Below are 22,476 nucleotides of genomic sequence, written 5' to 3' on the forward strand. Positions count from 1 at the left end.
ATAAACTGCTCGACATCAGAGCAACATATAATGGCTTCCCGAAAACTTTCTTTTGCTAGCTAAACCCAGAGTAACTTTCGTCTACCATAAAGGATTCTGGGAAACACAGTTTTCTAATGAAAATACCTGTTAAATGCTCCCTTTTAGCAGAAAATTAAATCTATAATTAACAGCTCTCACTAAACATGTGGCTAGCACTTAAATCGCTTACAAAATAACCAAAATTCTGTTATCAAACAATAAACTGCAATAAAGTTACAACATACACAATTTCTGAATGTGGGAAAAAAACTCCACACTTTTGTCCCGGATTATAAACTTCTGGTATTCTTTCATTTCTGACACTGTACAATAATATGCATGTTGAACTACAGTTTTTTTCATATTTGGCTTGACCCCTGACTTTTTAAAAAATACATTTTTCTCTAACTTTATACTCTTTTTCTCCAATTTCATAAAAGCTTAAGAGCATAAACAACTGACAGAAACAAGCTTTTAGATCTTCATGCAGACTTTGGTTTGTGGATAGTTTGCACTTCAATCCACTTGTTAAGGGGCACAGTGCATGAAGTCAGACCTGCCATGATTAGTGTGTACTCAAGGAATAACTAAGATAAAGTATTTACTGGATTGTAAATATTCTTCTATTTACGCTTACTGGTTGCTGAGCTGCAATACTGGATTTCTTCATGTGTTTTCTTCTGCATAGTAAAGAAATTATTTATTTATTTCATTTTAAAATTTGGTTTTAATTTACTCAAACAAGACCAAACTCTTGGTCTGTGTCTATGCTCCAAATTGGTCTTAAACTTTATATAGTAAATGAAAAACTTGTGATTTTCTTTCAGTGATTGACACAACTGTCACAAAAACGCTGATACGGTGGTTTTATGTGTAAACACGTTTAGGGGATCTGCATCGTCTGATAATAGGCTTGTCTGGGCTAGATAAGAGTGGATTTGACTACAGCAATGTTTGGAAATAATCTGTGGTGTTTAATGGACAGTGACAACTCTCTTTATTTATTTAAACTTAATTCCAACAGCAGTTTGTCCAGTGGCTGACCTTAGAGTTGGAAGGGAAAGCAGGGACACATCACAGCACGTAACAGACTGAAATAAAAATAGCTTCAAACAAAAGTAAAACTATGTATTTGCAAATTTAGGGATTATATTTACATTTTAGGATAAACTGATGTCTTCCATAAAGATTTCAAATAGACAGATTTAAAAAAACGTTCTTGATTACCTAAAAATGCAGTTATGTGACCAACTTGCCTAACTCATTTAACTGTACTGTATCACATTATATTTTACTTTAAAACTACAGACATTGAATAAGTGTTAAAAAAAAGTATATTGAAAATTAAATGTATTAAACATCTTCATTTATAAATAGTTTACACTTCCTACCACATAAGTCCAAAGTAATTAATCACTGACCTCTAGGTACCCAGACCATTTTGCATTATGAGTATGACAGTTGTAAACTGCCTCTTTAAACTGCTGCTGAATGTTAAAAAAAAAAGAACAAAAACAAAAAAAATCCCTCATAAATGTTACCTTTGGTCTTTTCTTTCTTTTCCTCCTTTGAAATAAAATGCATCATTGTCACTCTGTAGCATATAGGTTTTTACCCCCTGGGCTTATGAAACCTATTAAAAGCCCAAATATTATATATAATAGGCCAATTTAAGGGAAACGGGAATCTCTTTTACATCATTCCTGGGAGTCTGCTTTTAGTAGATTTGTGTAATTTACCCACCAGCAGTTAAATAACTTGAATTGTGTTTACTAGTGAGCCGGTATCTTCTGATGCGTTCCAGGTGCTGTAGCCTACAGTGAAATAACAATGCACTATTGATTCCTCTTTCCATAGTGCCAACAGTGTCCTTAGCACTGCATCTACTATTGCTCCTATTTCTCTCTGCAAGCTTCCTGCCTCCCTGAAACTGATAAATAAATTGGTAAGCTGCCTAAATCAGAACCAGAATAGGAATCCCGTTAATTGCCAAGCGCCATAAATGTGCAGGAATTTATCTTAGTGGCACTGGTGCAGAGACGCTATATTAACCACAAATGCAGCCAAGGAAGGCTTTCTTTTTCCCCACAGATTCCAGAATAGATTCAATCATACAAAGCTATTTATTTCACCATAGTGAAAGTCAATCGGTTAAAATCTAATATTTCTCAGCATGGTTGTAACCATTTATTTTTAGCCAAAAAGTGTTCCCTTATGAAAACTAAAAGAAGGAAAATCCCCTTAAATTAAAAAGTGGTCCATTAAATGGTACGGCCCCTCGCAGAGAGTCCCCATTGATTTAAGAGCAGAGTCATAAATCTTCCACACAACGGGGCTGAGATCAGGGGATCTCCAGCTCAAAAGAGCAAGAAAGAATAACAACGTCCTGCTGCCGAGACAATATTCAATACTGTACCCTAACCTGGCAATCATTAATAACAGAGGAGCTGAAGGTCATTAAATCGATTAATATAAGACCTGATAACTACTTCTGGTGAATATGAACGAGATCAGAGCTAGCTAAAGTAAAATATATTTTAGCGACAAACTGCTGACATTGGTTATAGTTCTCTAACTCAACATGATTAGTAACTACTGAGAAGTCTGTAGAAATGCTGTTAGTAATACGTACACGTGAATAGAGTGTGTTATATTAGATATATGTTAAGTCTGCATAAGAAATGAATCAGTCACTCAGAAACTGTCTCCTATGTAAATATCTACTGGGATTATTAATTTTCTACTACAGCTACTACAACATTTAGTCATTTTGTTGACATTTTAAAGACCAGGTGATTGATCAATTAATCAATAACGAAAATGATCAGCAATTACAGCCTTAAAGTAAAACATACATATATTCTTATGTTGCCCCAGGATATTTTAATATTCTCCATGAAAATTATAATCACCTTCCAACTGTGGGCCTAATTTAATAGCTGAAATTAACTTTTAAATCAACAAACACATTTTATTTATGATAATTATAACATGTGTGCTGCAGATTATATTTTAAACTTAAGAACAGCATTTCATTGGGATCTCTCAGTGGCTTTGCTATTAAGAGGCAACTGCAGTACTGTCAGTTTGACTGCTGGCTAGTTGTGATATCCCCTCCTATTCTATCCCCATGTTCCCTGACTGCCTCTTCTGGCTTTGAATAGAGGTTGAAATGTATATAATCTCATGGACCCTGGTGAAAAAAAAAAGTACAGAGGTGAATAAAATGTAATGGGGAAAAAACCTTTGCAAATGTATTATAGTAATCATCATGAAATTAAAACTTGAGATGTTAAATATTGTAAATGTAAAATCCCAGTTAAAGATGGCAGGTGCAAAAAATACCAAGTAGTGCAAAAAAAAGGCTCTAAACCAACGCTGAAAAGGTAAAGATACAGCTGGTTTAGGAAATTGAAGAGAATTGAAGAAAAGCTTATCCATCAAGCTAATGAGCAACATGCATGTGCATTAGTGTACATGCCACTGGTAATATAAACACTTGTGAAGGCACCATTAAGGCTCAGTGGTATACAATATATACATTTATAAATACATGCTGTCCCACAGAAATCATTTTTTTTGCTTATTATAGGAAGACCATCGCAAACCACATTCTACATATAACTTGCATAAAATTGACTTATATATATTTTATACAGCAGATTAATTCTGCTGTTCCACAAAAAGGTCAGTAGGTGGCACTACAACAAGCTAGTGTTTAAGAACTTGAGTCTATCGTTTGAGCTCATGGTTGACGACATAAAGTTGAGTTTTACACCTTTGCTTGTTGGGATAGAAGGATGCTTTTTGTTTTGATGCTGATGTACTTCTTTTTTGGATTATGAATCTCCAGTGAATTAACTAACTGGGTTAGCACAGCAAGCATTAGCAGTAATTTTGTGTGGTTCACAAAATTACACTCTATCACAAACCAATCGGAGATGTTTATCTTAAACTGTAGAAACTAGTTTTTGAGTTTTAGTTTCTGTCCTACTATAAGTGGTCTTTGGGTAAGTAGCATCGCAAAACACATTTGTATTTTCCCTCTTTTTGCAATGAGATGCATTCGAACATTTCAGTGAGAAGTGGATCATTGTGGCTATTGTTCACAAAAGTGTATATTATTTGCCTGTGGATATGATTCTTAGTCCAGTTCACTGAATTCATTATAGACTGAATTACGTTGTTGCATATGAAGAGTAAGAGAAACATGGTCACTAATGGTGATGAAGTTGCTGTACAATACAAATACAATGCAGGATATTTTCACTGCCTTGTTCAGGTTTCCTTTTTTAAATGGAGTCTGTTTCTAAGTGACGAGTTCATCCAATTGTAGCAAGCCAGGATTCAACATCCCCAGCCACGATGCACCCAACTTATTTGATAGTGACAGCTGCGTTGCCTCTGGACAAATAAGCTTATGAGATCTTAATACAACACACTACCCAAGTAGTACTAACAACAACATAACTGTCTACACACACACACACCACACACTTGAACTGAAGAAACTGAAGATAACACTGAACCTTAATAACTTGAGCATATGACTCTTGAAAACCTTTAGTGTTATAGTGTATACAGTGTCACATATGCATATTTCAGAAGCATGGATCCATAATAGTGCATCCAATTGAAGCATTAAGTTGGAAATCCCAAGTTCCAATTTAGAATTTTTTTCCTGTTGAATTCAGAGTTAGCACTCACAAAGTTGTAGCATCCGTACCAAACCTGACTTTAAAGTCTACGATAGCAGCAGAACACATAAACTGTAAATAACTGTTGCATATTCATGACTTGCAAACCTGACCTCCCTCTCCCAAGTCACTTTCTCTAGCTCTTCCAAGGGGGAACACTGAGATATTCCCAAGCCAGGAGGTCTCTTGAGTCAGCTCCAGGGTCTTTCTGGTACAACATACCCAAAACACCTCGACTAGATGTGCCTAGGAGGTGCCTAGGAGGCATCCTAATCAGATACCTGAACCATCTCAATTAGTTCCCTTTGATGTGTAAGAGTAGTGTTTTGTGACTGGCTGGGATCCTCACCCTATCTTTAAGGGAGACCCCAGCAACCCTTTGGATGAAGCTGTTCCTTCCACTTGAAATGCAAATGGCCATAGGTATAGATAAGAAACTAGACCATTGTGTAAACAGACAATCTTACTTTTACTATACTCATCCATCCAGTTCATTATTAGCACACAACTCAAAGCCAACATTAATGATGATATGGGGCTGCATGAGCGTACATGTCACTGGTAATGGGAACATTTGTGAAGGCACCAATAATGCTCTGTGATACACATAGTACGTATATAAGATTTGGAATAACGTGCTGACACACAGAAAATATTTTTTTGTTTGTTTATGTTCTTGTCTACTATATCAAAACTACATTCTACATACATTTCAGCAGCATAAAGCCACAATAGTGCAATAATCAATTTGAAGTGAGAGGTCCTAAATCCTGAGTGCTCAATCACAATTTTCAACTGGGATGATCCCATAAGTCAGACATACCACTCAGAGAGTCGCAGGAACCCCGACTTTGTCTGCGGGTAGAGACAAATTCAAGCCAACATTAAAATAATCACAGAAAAGCGTCTAAAGAGGCATTACCAACATGTTTATATATAAGTACATATTAGCCACCTAGCTTAATCATTTGGCATAGAAGCACCCTGAAACAAACCCTCTTCAGTTCCCAAACCCTTACGTAATCCAGTATTGTTAAAAGAAGAGGTGACACAGGGGTACACAAACTCCTGTCCCAACTATTTTAGGTAGGCTGCTGGAGTCGCATTAAAATTATTTATTTTTTACATGCAGTTGTTTGTTTTTATTTATGATTTACAAAATTTCAGACTTTTTTGGGACATATTTTCAGAACTATAGTAACCATCAGTAACCATTAACTATTCATTATGTTGTTTAACAACAACCATTATTAAATAAAGACTTGTAACACAGACATCGATAAATGGATATTGATAGATATGCACAATTAATACATACAATTATAAGAAACGTGCGGTAGACACTGCTGGCCACATTCAAAGCAAAGCATATATCAGGAATAACACATCAGCTAGTCAATTTCTCACCAAGGAAAAAAAAAATCCACTCAGGGAATTAAATTTACTTCAGCTGAGATCACTGTGTCACGAAATCGCCTTTTCGCCTTTTGCTGTTCGCTCACCTCCCAGCATGCACAAACCCCCAGCTGGGCACCGGTAACAAGGGCCGTGCCCCCGGAGCTAACACAGACTGGTCAGGGAAAGCGAGGCCTGCAGAGAGTGAATAGAGGTGCTGGGATACCTGGGGTGGCTCGGAGGTTGGGAGTTCTTGGTCAAATTGGCACCCTGTGTCACCTTGTCAACACCTCGCTGCTTTGTGAGCCCACCACAGAGTGTCCACCAGCCCCTGGAGAAAGCCACCCACTCTAGTGTCCTGCTAGCCCAACCCGTTCGTTAGTCTGTAGCACCGCACGAGATTAGCAACAACACAAAGGTAAAGAAAAAAAGAACACATGAATTCATTAAACTGTACTAAGCTTGTTCAAATACTGCTGCCTGCTCTTTTTTTCATCACAGATTGTCCACGTTATGATCAAATGTAATCATTAAACTATAAGTAGTGAGTGTAATGGGTCATTTATTGCTGCAATAGTAAGTCATTTATTTACTATTTCAAAACAATATGTTACGCAAAATACTACATTTAGGTTTCCATATAAATCCACTTGTAAGTTATACACAATGGGTTATGCCTCAGTTGATATCAGTGGTTTGACAGCTCACAGTCACACTAATACTCTATGGGTCATGTTGATGCAAAACAGTCACAGAAGTACTGGAGCGAACAATCAACAGTGTCTGAAACAAAATACAAACCATCTATGAGAACAAATTCCCATTTAGGAGCCGTGCACTTTAACCATCTTACCTGCGGGTAAAGCCAAATTTAGAACACATACAATCCTGGAAATGCTGCATGTAAGAATGAAGGAAAATGCAATTCAACCCGAGAAGCCTGTGTGCAACCTCAGTTCATAATTTTAATATTTAGGTTTTTAATAACAATAGGCATTAAACAGACCTGGAAGTTTATTTAATACAGTAACTGTCGAATTCACTGGGGTACAACAGAAACCCCAGGAGGCTAACCATGGACCACTACATCACTAGTTTTTGTTCAGCAAAGGATATTTGGTTTGTTTTTGTTGTTTTTTTATCTAATTTTCTGTTATCTATCTACTATTTAGTCTACAATGAAAAGAACGAAATGCCCCTGAAAGCATTCATTCTGATCATCTTACTCTTTCATTTTAGTGACTACTCATCAATTATATTTGTAACTACAGTGTTTTTATTTCTGTTTGGGAAGATGACCGAAACTATGAAAACAAGAAGAAATTTTTAATAAAGCAAAATTATTCTTTCATTGTGCACAAAATTAGAAATTTTGAAAGACGGAGCGAGGTAGCAGCAGGAAAGGAAAGAGACAGATATAGGCAGAGAGAGCGAGAGGGAGAGCAAGAGAGCGAGTTGGGAGCTGGGGATGATTTCTCTAGGGATGAGGGGTGTGTGTGTGTGTGGGGGGTGTGTGCAGGGGTAGGGGGGCGGTGGGTGAGTGAGAGAGAGAGAAATGTGGAGTAGAGAGCAAAGGGAGAATGAGCGAGCCAACAAGCCAGGGAGGAGGATGAGAGACGGGGAGGAGGAGGGTGGAGAGGGATGGTGGGGAGGAGGGTGGTGGTGGTAGAGGAAAGCGAGGCGAGGCAGAGCTGATTGAGATTCGGGCCTCCAGAGCTGCAGGCTCGCTGCTGCTGCTGCTGGGAGCTCAGGGAGAACACGCTCAGTTATTGGAATTTTTTTTCTAATGAATTAATTCTTCTCATCCAATTTAGGTGAAGATGAAAAGAGAGCAGCGCTGCAAGCATCAAATTTAGCTTTTTGTTGACCGGGCCGGGGCAGTTCTGTTCCCGTTCTGTATGGTTAATATTGGACACTTGTAATATATTAGGGTTTGTTTTTTTTGTTTGTTTGTTTGTTTGTTTGTTTGTTTGTTTGTTTTTTGGGGGGGGGGTTGTTGGTGTTATTCTTTTTGAAAAAACTTGTTTACAGAACCGCAGAAAAACATTAAAAGATATTTCCTGTATGTGTTACTGGGATTGTTTACTCATTTACTAATATGATAACACAAAGAGACCCCCTCAACCTACACCCAACCTCCACTCAACCACTAACCACTACATGAATACAAAATTGACTGAAACACTGGCCTCATGTGCCCCCTCGCTACAAACTTAAATGCAGGCAGTCTTGCATGTTAATGTACTCCAACATAACACACAAGCAATTAAACCAGGTTTCTTTATGCAATGTTTATACACTCTACCTATGCAAACATAACTTTTTTTTATAGATAGGACTTACAAAATATATATCCTTCTATCTGAAGGATGTGTTTTTTTGCCCCCTTTCTTCCTGCAAAACACTAGTATGCTTAATAACCTGATCCTATCATTAAAGTTTTATTTATAAAATGATGTGCTGTAGATGTGAGCAGCTGTCAGTAGGGCTGGGTGATATAGCCTAAAATTCATATCGCGATATAATTTGAAGCATGTGCGGTAACGATATATATTGCGATATATTCTTTTCTTCTGTATAACATATTTTCCACACTATAAAGCACACTTAAAATCCTTTAATTTTCTCAAAATCGATTTTGGTGTGCAGAAATCTGTTAAAAAATGTTTTAGTACAACTTTGGTAAGCCGCACTGCTTGATGAATTGTCAGAGCATTATGGCTGCCGTAGTGAGGAGCTTCACGGAGTAATCTGGGTCCAAAACTCCGTCTACCTCAGGTCCCAAAGTCAAACGAACACTGAGAGTTAAAAACGGTCTAAATTCTTTAATTTTTAATAAAATCATCAGTGTTGCTGCTTTACCAGGTGTAACAATTAAGTTTAACATCCAGGCATCCATGAAAACAGAAGTTATTAAATTTAACGGAGTTAGAAGTTAACAGGAAGTTAGCTCGCTAGTTTCCACCTAAACATGACATATCATGTTCTGACTGAGAGATTTTTGAAACTAATTCAAACGTACAGCTCTGCTACCACTTCCAACATAAATGAAGACAGAAAACGAAACAGCAGTGGCATTTGCAGGGTTACTGAAGTTGGCTACGTGATTGCTAGCAACACAGCTATGTTAGCATAATATTAGCACAGTGAAGCTGGAGGATGAACGCCAACTTTTTTCCACTCTATAAAAGTTAATGTGAGGGATTCTGGTGGTCAGGGACAAATGCAATCGCATAGCAGGATGCTGTACACGGGCCAAACTTCAGTCAGGAGAACAACTGAGATCATTCATCCACAACACAAGGTTAGTTATTAATATACTGCAACATAGAGCAGCTGCGAGAGAATTCAACATTAATGATTCAATGTTATGGAAGTGGAGGAAGCGCAGTTTTTGGCTTTCCCCATATTTCAAAAGTGCTTCATCTCTTTTCTATGACTGTCAGCATAATTTGCAGATGATAATTGTTGTAGCCACTGCGATGCTTTCGACCAAAACAGGCGCAGCTTGATGACATCATCAAGCGGTATAGTCAAAATCTCTATCGTTGGCCAAATTTATATCGTTTCTATCATATATTGTTTCTATCGCCCACCCCTAGCTGTCAGACTATCCACGGTTTTTTAAATTATTGCTTTTTTTGGCGCAGTGGCTGCTGGTTTACTTTACTTGAGGTATATGTTGAAGCACAGGTAGAGCCAGTACTGGTGGGACTGCGATGGCCTCAGTGAAACAAGTGTAATCAAAAAATGAGGCATGCCTTGGTTACATCAAACTACATCTGCCAGCGACACCCCACAAGAGTCTTTCTGCAGGATGGTGGAGTGATGTGAAAGTCAAGTGAATCCTGATTTGTCAGTTCACAGTGAGGTCGCACTGCAAAAAAAGAAAAAATGAAAGATTGTATCTGATTTGGGTGCGTACAGACTGTGGGGTTGCAGCAATCTTGTCAGTTCACTGCAAACCGCACAGTGCAACATGGATCTACTCGTGCAGGACGTCAAGTTTGATGTATGCAGACTCTATGATGATAATAAGTACTGAATGATAGCCAACACGCGCATCTGTTATTTCTCGGCTATTTGTTTCCAGGCTACATCCTTATTGTTGCAGTCACAATAACAGCTGGAGAACATATCATACAAACAAGGCTGCTGCAGCCACAACTCAACTAGAGTTTCCTCTTTGTTCGAGTCCAAACATTTTATTTTCTCCATTTTACTGCCATTTATTTAATTTGGGTTTGTTCTGCTTTTTTTTTTTCTTTTCTTTTTTTCTTCCCAAGTGCCTTGGGAAGTTCGCCAGTGCATCATATCCATATCGTACTAGATTCTTCCTGGTTGGTTAGTAGACGCAGGACTTGGCAGCAGTCACGCTATGAGGTGTTCATTTCTGGCACTGTCAGAGTTTAGGATTTTTTTAGTCACAAGACTGTTAAAACAGCCAACTTTGAACTTCTTTCTCTCCGTGATGCAGGAGCATTGCTTTGGAGACACTACCAAAAATAAAATTATGATTCTTTCACATCCATCAGCTTTCGACTGAGCCAGCCCAAAATTGTAGTGTACACCTGGCTTAAGGATTGCATATGAAAGTGGGCCAAATTAAAACATCACTGTCATTGTGTTATTTGCACTGTCAGGAAAAACAGATCTGAGTCAAAATGAGCCAAAAAAAAAAAAAACAGCTTTTAGGCCACAACTGTCAGCAATCTGAATATAGCCCAAGATATGTCTGATGGCTTATTGGAAAAATACATTATTTATCCAATCCCATGTGATTTGGTGCTGCTAGCTAACCAGCTGTTTGTTAGTGAAAAACCCCAGTAGTTCAGTTATATGAAAATCTGTATATTTGCTAATGTGGAAGTGGGAAGGTGGAAGTGGATGTTAGTAAAACTAAAAGCAGTTCAATCAACTTAAAAAAAATGTTTCTATCAGAGCATTCAATGTTATTAAATGTTTTTGTGTAAACAATATCATAATGTAGAATCATAAATGTGATCATATTAGTTTATTCCTGACTCTCAGTCAACTTTCAGAGAGCCCTGGCAAATTATGTTGCTCAATCAAACTGACAGGATACTATCAAAGCAGTTTCTATAGGTTATACATTTATGCAAAAGTTGAAACTACTTGAAATTAAAATGACATAATACTATTGTATGTCACTTAGCATTAAAGAAAATCCATGTCAAACTATTTGAAGGGTTTTCTCAATTCAACTTAACAACTAAATGCAAAACATCAAAAGATAAATCAATGCCTTATTATTAGGAAAAAATTACCCAAAGCCAATAAAGTCTGTGAAATTGTGAAGTCTATTTGTTCTTAAAGCTAAAAGAAATCTACGCCCATTGGCAGATTATGTTTATTTCTTGTTAGAAAATAATTTGCTTAATTCACCCTTTAGCCTAACAGCCTCTGGCAGATCACAAAGCTTAATTTTGCGCTCTGCACAATACACACACTGACACACACACCCACGAGTGAGTGTATGCTGTCAAGTCCTGAAAACAAGAGGGCGTATAGCTGTTTAATGTCAGAACAATCCGGTCTGGTGCTTCAGCTCAGGGTTCATGGTACAGGGAACATGGAATCCCTTTAGCTCGGCTGCTCTGCGCTGACAAGGTATCTGGCCTCAGATTCATTTAGACAGTCAGCAGAAGAACACTAAGAGTCAGCGAGCCATCTGGATCAGACTGTGGTGAAGCAGATATTCACTCCAGCTCACAGGGGATTTCTCTCCCACAAGACAAAAGCAGATGAGCTCATCTTTAGTGCTTTCAGAAGACCTTGGTGTCAGGTTGGGATTATTTCACCTGTGCAATTTGTGTTTCCTGTTACTGCAAACTAAACCTTACTCTTCAAAAGTCTTATTCATGTCCCCCTAGCAATATCTTTGGAGCATCTGGAGGATTAGGAATCCATCATTAATATGAGCAATGCCAGTAGATTTTGAGGTCTAGAAGAAGTGAAAAGAGTAAATATGAGCATATTTGATATTTAGCTTGGAGATATCTGGCCTAAGAAAATTCATGTAAGGTGCATGTTTAGACAGGCATAAAACAGGTCATATTATTAAAGCTGCACTTTTGAGTAATGAAATTGTAAGATTTAATATTCACATTTAAACACATATCCATTAAAACTGCAGGATTCCTCTAAAAAATTAAAGAAAAAGAAAAAAAAAAACTACGAATCGACTGACTGATAGTGAAAATAATTGGCTGACTCACTCAGACTGGTGCGGCTCTGCTCACCCACCATCTAAAAAAAGCTGCTTTAATTCGTCTCCTTTTAAGGGCACCTTTCTTTTAGACCAAATTTCCTCAGTTGCACCTCACAAGCAAAACATATGAACAGCAGATATGTCTGCCCAAGATGACCACATTAGGATATCCACTTTTCTTGTCAATGTATGAAAACAAGAGTAGAAAAAAAACTGTTGAAGTATTGGAGTGTTTAGAGCAGTTTCTACCTCACAGAATTGATGGTACCTGCAAATATAATTACTTCATGACTTGACACTTTTATCATGTTGAATTTGGGCATCAACCATTCTGCCAATTGCCATATGACAGAAAATAAGCATATTAAGTTACTTCAATTTCAAGTTACTGTAACTAAAATGTCACACAATCTTTAATATTTTCCCACAGATATCAGAGATCAACACTTGAAATCTATGCAAACTAAGTGGATAACCCATAAATTCATCATATAATTAATTCCACAGCATAAACAGTAAAGCCCCCAGATGTGACTTCGAAACCCATGTACAACATGAAAGTGGAAAAAGGGGGGAAAAAAAGACTCAAAGGGTGTAAATGAATTTGATCTTTAACCAGTTAAGTGGCTCGCCTGGGCCATTATCATAGCCTGTGATCAATTATTCATGTTGGGAGAAGCTCAGGGGTCAGGTGTTACCTTTGTAAACATTGGCTTCCCGTGCTGGGTGACCATGGTGCACTGATCACAGTCCAGGGTAATGCAGGAGTTGTGGAACGACTCCTTGGAGTGTTTAAGGATGTAGTGGAGCTCAGTGACCCCTCCCTCAAAGACTGTGCTGAAATAACGGGGGATCAACGTCCGGCCGATTGCTGCGAGGAAACAAAAGAGAGGACAGAGCTGAAATATACAGTCAGGGCCCAAATATGAAATGCCGAGTGGTGGAGATAGGGAAAAATACACGGCTATTACTGTAGACTATAATGCTATTGCAACTGCATAATTTATAGACTCCTACTCTTATACTGTATGCAGCATATAATGTACAGGCTATACATTATATGACTTTTCTGCTACTAGTTTCAATGTATATGCATTATACAACAGCTTCCGTATAGATACTACCAGAACCACTCCATTTTCTAGAAAAGGGATAATTAGCTTGTTTGTTTCTTGCCATGAGGTAGATGAGAAGATTGATGCTACTCTTAAGTCTGTCAGTTACTGAGCTGGAGCGGTGAGACAATTAGCTTAACTTAGCATAAATACTTGAATCAGCAGGAAGCAAGAATCCTGGCTGTGTGCAAAGTTCAAAAGCTCTTAAACCACAAATTAGGTTACCGTTTTATCTACACACTTGTGTTTGCATACAGATTAAACAAATCAGATGCAGTCTATCAATTAATAAACTTGGTTTTGGGGACATCTTTGCTTTTACTTTGGAAAACTGGGGATGGAGACGTGAAATGTAGGAGAGAGTGCAGGAAAAGAACATGCAGCACATGGTGCCAGACTGACAGTCAAACTGGATCCAGTGCTCAGAGCATATGGAGGGTTGCTGTATACACCCCATCACTCGGCATTCGGGTCGCTCCACCAGCCACTATGTTCGAACTTTGAACAGAGCCAGCTTGGATGGTTTGCTTTTCTTCAAACCTCACAATAAGGTAATCTAATCAACTCCTGGCTGAACACATGTACAGCGGTATCAATTTTCTTAACTCGTTTTCAGAGAGAAAGTGGGAAAACTGACAACTGTTCTTTTAATTTGATGACTATGAGCATGGATTCCTTCAAAACCATTTTATAATTTCACAAAAGAATGCAAACCACCCAAAACCTTTGCTTTGTTGCTTTGTTTTAATTAGATACTATCTGATATCACCGCTCTGAATGGGATAAATACTCATACACCAGCAAAGAAGGTGTGATCAGACTGTGAGATAACTTTACTTATTAACAATATGAGTGTATTTTTGTGGGACCAAGCTACTAAAGATATATGTTTGTACTTATTTAAAGATAAATATAAGGTACAGATAGAAGACACTGGTTACATTACTTGTTACTGGGCTGAAATGTGATAAAGAAATTTTCTTTATCACAAAGTTCTGTGCAAAACTACGGATAACCTTACAGCTTCCATAGGAATTAGTAGCAGACAGGTGCTGCTGGTCAACACGATTAATTGATTATCAGGAATTGTGACCAGCTCTGTAAAAGCAGAACTATCCCAAACCTTCTCGGATTACTTTTGTCTTTGATAAGAAGAAACAATTTATTTATATTATATATTTAAAATTCTTATCGGTTGATGGTTTGGTGTTATTTGTCTTATCTAGTTCATAAAATCTTCACCATGAGATTTCTTTTCCAAAATTATACTTTCTGTCTTTTGACATAAAAAGGAAATAGGTTCATTAAACATGCACTAAAAATGCATCCAAGCAGAGCATGAATTCGTTTATATGCAGTCTCGCTGTAGCTGAACGGCACTTGAACAATAATCCTACACAAATGATTTTCAATATTTTAGCAGTTCTGTAGTGTATGCACTCTTAAATATATGCTATTGAACATCAGCTAGGAATAGAGATAGGACATATAGTATATAGTTTAACACAAACTATTGATTGTCCTGAGATGTAGCGATTCACTGCTTCTGGACTGGACAGACTTCTATTCTCCTTCGAAGCAATATCAGAATCCTTCACTCCTCGATGGAGTCTGATTGATTGATCGACTCTGATCTTTCCTTTAAGCAAGTGTCAAATAAATCTTCCAGTGCATTGTGGTCAGTTCAATACTTCCAGCAATCCGAACACTAAAGACTATCTTCAAACAGCAGACAACACCATAAATTTTCAGTTCACCTCTTCCGAGTACAGCACTTTATATAATACACTGAGTTTTGAATATTCCTCATATGAGCGATACTGCTCAAGAGTTTCACAGACTTTTCAGAATAATAAGCTTCCATGACTTAGTTTGGTATTAAACTGAATTATTAAGATGGACAACTTCTGCGGTGCAAACTTTCCACAGAAGCCTAAAGAGACAATGAACAGGCTGCATGATGAAAACTGGAGGAGGAGTCACGGAGGGAGAAAGTGTCTTCAGTGTTTTATAGCCCTCAGGCTTTGTCTGGTTTCTATCTCCTCTGTGTTAGCTGGCTTCAAGGAGAAGACTGGATAATACAGTGCATGAGGCTTACATTTCCCATTGCATTACACATGCACTGTGAAAACATGCAAGATACAGATTCTTCAATACTTGGATGAATTTTATAGTTTGGAATCATGCAATGAAAAGCCTATGTTTTAACTCGTGATTGTGGAAATATTACCTATAATTTGTTAATTGCATAATCTTAGTTTATTTGAATGTAATAAAATGTAATTTCACAGGAGCATCTTTGGCAAAACAAACCATTCTTATCAGAAACACATTCACATCAAAACTTCGGCTCTGCAGCTTGGACTTTCTTTTGTCTCAGAGCTTCTACGTCTGCAACATCAGGAAAAATCCCACTCCACCTCCCCACTAAGAACCTAAAATCCTGCTACAGGTCCGTTTCCATCAAAATGCACTGCAATAAGTCAAAGGCAAAAAGGTTCTCCTTCTTGTATCAGTGTTTAATAATTATGAGAAAGCCTTGACTCAACATTCAAAACAATCTTCACAATTTCACCAATTCAAAATCTCCATTTCAAAAATGGCAAACTCAAAGGCATCAATTTTAACGTCACAGAAAATCAAAGTTAATATTTACAATTTGACAAAGTAGAGCAACTTAATAATGTGGGGATTCTAAATCAAAACTAAAAAAGATTAATTAAAATTTTTGTTGATCCAGTAATCCTTAATAAACTAGTCTTTTACTTCTAAGAAAAGCACAATTACAGTCACAATTTCTTAGGATGGATACTTTGCAGGACGTGGAAAAACAGCTTTATTTTAGCACTTGGAAGAAATAATCTCAGTAAAAAAAGAGATATTAATAAATGGAATTTACTTAAAAAAAATAAAGCAAGACTGTCTTTAGTGGACAACTTGATATGCAGATCAAATATTCTGTATACCACCAGCAAAGGACAGCTGCATCTAACAGCCTTTACTTTCACTTGGGGCAAAAATTACAGCCTCATCTTGTAACTGCAGAGCTCAATATTGCAGTTTCAGTTACTTCTTGAGCAGCTGTGTAGACGCAATCTGCTGAACGACTCACACCATCTTCAAAACCACATCTTGGCAACACATTCCCTCTTAAAGAGCCTGCTTTTCTTTCTCTTATTTTTCTAGTTATAGATTTTCTGTTGAACACTGCTACTTAGTTTCAGCACTGCCCTCCTTCAAACTTATGTACACATACACACCTGAGAGCAGCTCTGCAACCACTGGCTTCATCCAAACATCGCCATGCAGTTCCACTTGAGCAACTTGACTTGCTCAAGGGCACAGCCAGTAGTTACTGGAGGGGAAAGTGATTCTCATCCACTCAAATGCACAGGGAATCTGAACCAGCAACCAGTCCTGAACGGACAACTGCACTTGAGGTGCTTTGTCCAAATATTCATGTCCCTTTTGGATTTTCTTTTCCTTAATATTTTTGTAAATATTTCTTCATGTGCCACTTGTACTTGTACTGTAGCCCATCAGGTAAAGGCTAAATAGTTATACTGTTTAGAGTACAATACAGTTTCCCCTCATGGACAAAGACAGCTATGGCATATATTGAAGACAAAGTAGTTTTAGTGGGCTTCTGAAAACAGCCCTGATAGAAAAAATTACACATGCTAGTAAGACAATAAAATAATATCCCAGAGATCCAGTTTGCATGACATACTTTAAATATGCTTTTAAATGTTTTAATATCAGCCACGTTAACTTCCATCAGACTTTCAACAAATAAGATAACATTTACTAAAAGCAGCTGCAGATGTTGTGCTTGCTAAATGTTCAAATATAGAAAACAAATTATGAAAAAGACATTACTGATTTCTAACTTGAGAATTTGTCACAGGATATTATTTCCACTGTAGTTTTTGTGGCAATAATCACCAGATTAACAGTAGAAATATTACTTACAATCTGCAAGTAATCTAATCTGCCCCAGCAACATCTTGCTAAATGGTGCTGCACTTTATTCAGCTGAATTTGAAACAACTTCCACTTCCACGGCTTCACTGGACGACTATTGTTATTTTGCCGGAGCCTTCTGTACTTGCATCCCGCTGCGTTATTGGAATGGCCTCATTGAAATGAATGATGAGGCTATGTTGTTTAAAGTAGGGCTGCATGTTGGCCCGAATGCTGCCTAAATCAGTGATTCCCAACCAGGAGTACTTGTACCCAGGGGACCACTTTTGGAGTTACCAGGGGGTACATGGAAAGATTGCAGAGAAGGGAGGCTAATTTGAAAAAATGAGCATGATTTGGTTGTGGAAAAATACACCCACATATTGTATTTGCGTTCAAGAGGATGCAGAGGAAGCAGCGAGGCTGATCTTAAGTGAGATTACTGTAACAAGTCCTAATAAAGTACCAACTGTTAATGTATTTTCCAAAAGCAGGGAGAAGTCCACTCTTTCTAGCTTACAGTAATGGATAAATGACTGAAACATCCAACTTCTGGCACTCCTAAGTTGTAGTTTTGAGATGGGCATGTCATATATAACTTCTAGATGTAAATCTGTGCAAATAAGCACCTGCATTTAAGGGTGCATGGGTTCTTCTGATGAGATATGTTAGATAAAAAAAAACTAAATCAGACCTTAATGCATAAATCCATATTCTTTTATTTTGTTTTTGTTTTCTTTCTAGCATCATTGGTTTCAGCTCTCTAATCCTGGGAAGTGTTAGTGACCTGCTCTACCCGCTAAGCTATGCAGGACTGTTAAATAACAAAAAAATCCAAAACACACATAAATCCTGACTTTGGGATTATAAAAAGCAGGCATGTTGGGATTTTCTTCAGCCTCTCGTTCCTTGCCTAGTGGAACAAGTCTCTCTGTTCCTCTGCATTTTCCTGCCCGTCAAATCTCCATCATTAGAACACTGGAGGAAAAAAAAAAAAAATCGGGACAGCCACATTATCCAGCAGCACATGGCCTCTGATTTCAAGCAGAAATAATCCATCTTAGAGTCAACACTCTGTTGGCTAGAATTATGCTCTTTCTCCCCTTCCCCCAGGGCGGGTGGGTGGTCAGGAGGAGGTGGGGGTGTGGGGGAGGAGGAGGGGAGGTGAAGCCTGGGAATAAAACTTCATTTAGAAGTGAAATGTCCCTAAAGACAGTGGCTCAAGAGGCTCTTGAGGTCAGACCTGGATGGTGGAGTCTCAAACGAGAGACGGAGAAAGAGAGGGCGATGGGGATGATGTCGGCGGTTGGGTGTGTGTGTGTGGGTGGGGGGGTGCAGAAGGGGGAAGGAGACAGGGGGAGGGTGTACCCGTGACTGGCATGTTTTTCAAATTCGATAAAGTCAGGCATGACTAAATAACACATAAAATGTTTGGCATCGTGAGCAGTGGCTGAGGGAAGTGGAGGGAGGGAGAGCGAGCTGCTGGGTCCGCTCGGCGTGGATGACTGGGTAAATGATGCTCTCTCGCTCTCTCTCTCTTTCTATCACTCGCACTGCACCCTCTCTCACTTCTCTCTCTCTCCCTGTATCTCGCTCGCTCCCTCGCTCGGTCTCTACCACGGTTGAAAAACAAAGTACGTCTAGGAGTGGAGCTGACTGCTAATGCGGAGGAGCTCTGAGGAGACGAGGGGGAGAAGGGTGGAGGGGGTGTGGAGGGTGGGGGTGGGAGGGGTGCGTTGGGTAGAAGGATTGGGACAGAAAATGAGCAAGGGATGAAAGAGAGAGAGAGACAGAGAGAGAGAGAGAGAGAGAGAGAGCGAGAGGGAGAAGAAACTAGGAGGGAAGATGAAAAAATAAGTGCTTGTCAATGAGGAAAAGAAGACCCACTGAGGGGTAATAGGAAGGATAGGCAGCAAGACAGGGTGAGACAGAGAAATAGAGGAAGACAGAGGGCTGGGGGAGTTGGGGGGTGGGGGTGGGGGGTGCCCAGGTGATACGCAGATCTGCTTCTTGCACACCCCACCAAACCATGCAGGAGTTTGGGTTGCGTCTTCTCAACCAAAACTGTCCTAATAAAAACCAGCGTGCATAGCCTGGAGTGACAGAGTGATAGATAAGCATGTAATGGTAGCCATGCTAGCAAGTCTTGGATCATTTCAAGCACAACAGTCTTGTGTTTCTCCTCAGACAGGTTCTAGACTGAGGCTCAAATATTTTCTAGCCTCCTTTACTCAATATTTACATTGTAGGCAAACACTTTAGCCGAGCTGCTGTACGTCAACAGGCCTAATTGTTGAGCTTGAGGGTGCTTTCAAGGACATCGTAAAAGGACATGTCAGGTGAATTCTTTTTGTAGTTTACAGAGTTTCCTTTAATCTACTCTGTTTTTATGTACTTGTGTTGTTATCCATCTCAAACACAAGTTTGGTAACAGGCATGAAATCAGATATAATGTTCATTTATGCCTTTTTACTCACTTTTTTTCATTAAGTAATCAAACATCTAGCTGCTCTCCACCGCTGTCCCTGTGTAGTCCTGCTACATTTGGAAGTTCCATTCTGACTACTTGTATATGCAGATTTGTGATTTCACTCTAAACCTCAAATGTGCACATAGAGCAAAGACTGAATTCTGCATCAAACGGATCAAACTTCAATGGCTACGACCGCAGTGGTGAAGCCCGAAATTTAGGTGTAAGATGAGTTCTAGAAAACTATGTGACAGAGCAGGGCGATATGACCAAAAATATTTATCACGATATACATTTGAAAATTTGCGATAACGATATAACTGACGATATAATTGACACTAAACAAAATACTCCACAACTTTATTAGTGCAAAAAACAAAACAAAACATCAATGTATTTTCCCTTAAACAAGCAGCTGTTTTCTATCTGCATTAAAGTTATATAAAAATTTAACAGTGCAAATGCAAATTCCTTGCTGACAGTTTAACCAAAAGGCATTTCCAGAGGAAATTGGCCGACATATCCTCAGCATAACCATGTATAATATCCACAAAACTTAAAACGAGGTTATACACACACAATACGGTAATATTATGTTGAAGCACAGTACGTATCACTCCGCGAGGCTCCGCCTACGATAGCCGTAATGCTCCGACAATCCATCAAGCAGTGCGGCTTCGTAGCTTAGCAAAGTTGTACTAAAACATTTGACAGATTTTCGAGCGCCGTGTACATAAAATCATTTCGAGGTCAGTAAACACAACCAGAATTCATACATAAGGCACACGGGATTATAAGGGGCTCTGTCGATTTTCAGAAAAATCAAAGGATGGATTTTAAGTGTGCCGTATTTTCCAAAAAACACTGTAATAACGACGGCCCGCTGGCATGCTCCACCAAAAATAGTGCTTTGTTGTGTATCTGATGGACGAAAGCTAAACCATTTCCACCACTGAAGTTGCAGCAATTTAACAAACCAGTTCTGGTTCATCCGTTTCATTCAACGATCCGCTTTCGCCCTTCTTATTCTCCGTCGCCGCCATGCTTTTTCCGCCATGTGCGTATGAAAACAAAGGCACTGCGCATGCGCATTTTACGCATATTCTATCGTGATATTTCATTTTCTTATCGTTGCCCAACATTATAACGGTATTACCGTGAACGGTATGATATGGCCCAGCCCTACTATGTGAGCACTGTAAATTCATACTCCAGGGGGACTGAATTCTAGGACAAAACAGGACAACCAATGAGCAATCTAAGCATAGCAGAGAGACTGGTGCAGCAATTCACAACGAGATGACCTTGAAGAGGAGACTGGTCAAATAAGCAGGTTTCTTTTTCTTTTTTTTAGTATTTTACTACATATCAAATATATATTCAATAAATATCCAACAAACTATAAACTGCCAGAATTTTCTTGAATTTTCATAGACTGTTACTTTAAAGACACCACCGTGAGCTTTGAGATATTTTGATTGACATTTTTAACTTTTTAATAAAAAATGTAAAAAGAGAACTATTATATAGCATAGGTTTAGCATCACCACAGTCCAAGGCAATTTCTTTATCCAACGCTCTTACATTATGTAAAGTTACAAAAGAAACAACATTTAAATTTGAATTAAATATATATAAGAAAAACATCTTTGAGAAACTGGACCCCATAAATGTTTGTTCGGTTCACGTAATAAACACAAAAGGTCACAGCTGAAGAATGTGCACGAGCTTTGCTAAAACACAACCTGTAGAGGAGAAATTCATAAATAAAAAAACCATTAAGAAAAGAATAACAATTAAAATATGTTAGTCAGAGGATGAAAGGGAAAGCCCACGGGGACACGAATGATAAAACTGTGAGCTCCAACGTTCTCTACTAGCCTCGTGTTCTAACCCCCTGTTGAAAACTCTAATATTTATCTTTTAACAGGCAGTCGCCAACAGAGCACAAGCTTTACAAACTTCAAATAACCGCAAAAGACGAGAAAAACTTTCATGGAGCCCAGATGAGATGAAATACATTTGCCAATCTTATTTATTTTCCCTTCCTCTTCACCTCTCCCTCTCTATTTCTCTCTCGTCTTCTCCTTCATGTGTTTTCTTTTTCCTGCACTGTGCTGATTGGCCCGTCTTCAGTCGCAGGGCACTCCAGAGATACAGATTAGCTGGCGCTTGTTTGGGCGAACACGAAAAGCAGCATATGTCTCTCAAGTAATGTGTACCCAAACATGCAATTTACAAATAATTAACGTGGTGTTAATTAGTCACATTAATTCATGCCACTTTGTTGGGATTGTTTCCCCCCGTTGGTCCCCAGGACTCCTGCCAGCACCATCAGCCAGCGAGTGCGCGTTCTCTGCTCCAAAGCGAGAGTGGGGCGTCAGAAGAAAGATCCACTGGCTCGAGTACACACACCGGCAAACGCATTCACACATAAACAGCACAAGAGGGCACCTGCACATTCAGAATCACACTCAACAATGAATAAAACTGTGACAAATTAAAAGAAAACAGCGAGGGGAACTGGTGACTTGGTGCACTTTTTTTAAGTTGATTTGGATCTACTTAGAGGGAAGGCTAACT

The 22,476-nt window shown here is 38.6% G+C and overlaps 1 protein-coding gene across 4 annotated transcripts in view; it reads right to left on the reverse strand.

Moving 5' to 3' along the window:
• ldb2a (LIM domain binding 2a) overlaps window positions 1-22,476 on the reverse strand; it is a 102,515-nt gene that overhangs the window by 25,189 nt on the left and 54,850 nt on the right. For all 4 annotated transcript variants that reach the window (XM_085178447.1, XM_085178445.1, XM_085178438.1 and 1 more), the window contains exon 3: window positions 13,044-13,216. In XM_085178447.1, the coding sequence (XP_085034573.1) occupies window positions 13,044-13,216 (173 nt within the window). The remainder of the gene's footprint in view (window positions 1-13,043; window positions 13,217-22,476) is intronic.

This window comes from Neolamprologus multifasciatus, chromosome 2, assembly GCF_963576455.1.
Source record: "Neolamprologus multifasciatus chromosome 2, fNeoMul1.2, whole genome shotgun sequence".
NCBI classification, from domain to species: domain Eukaryota; kingdom Metazoa; phylum Chordata; class Actinopteri; order Cichliformes; family Cichlidae; genus Neolamprologus; species Neolamprologus multifasciatus.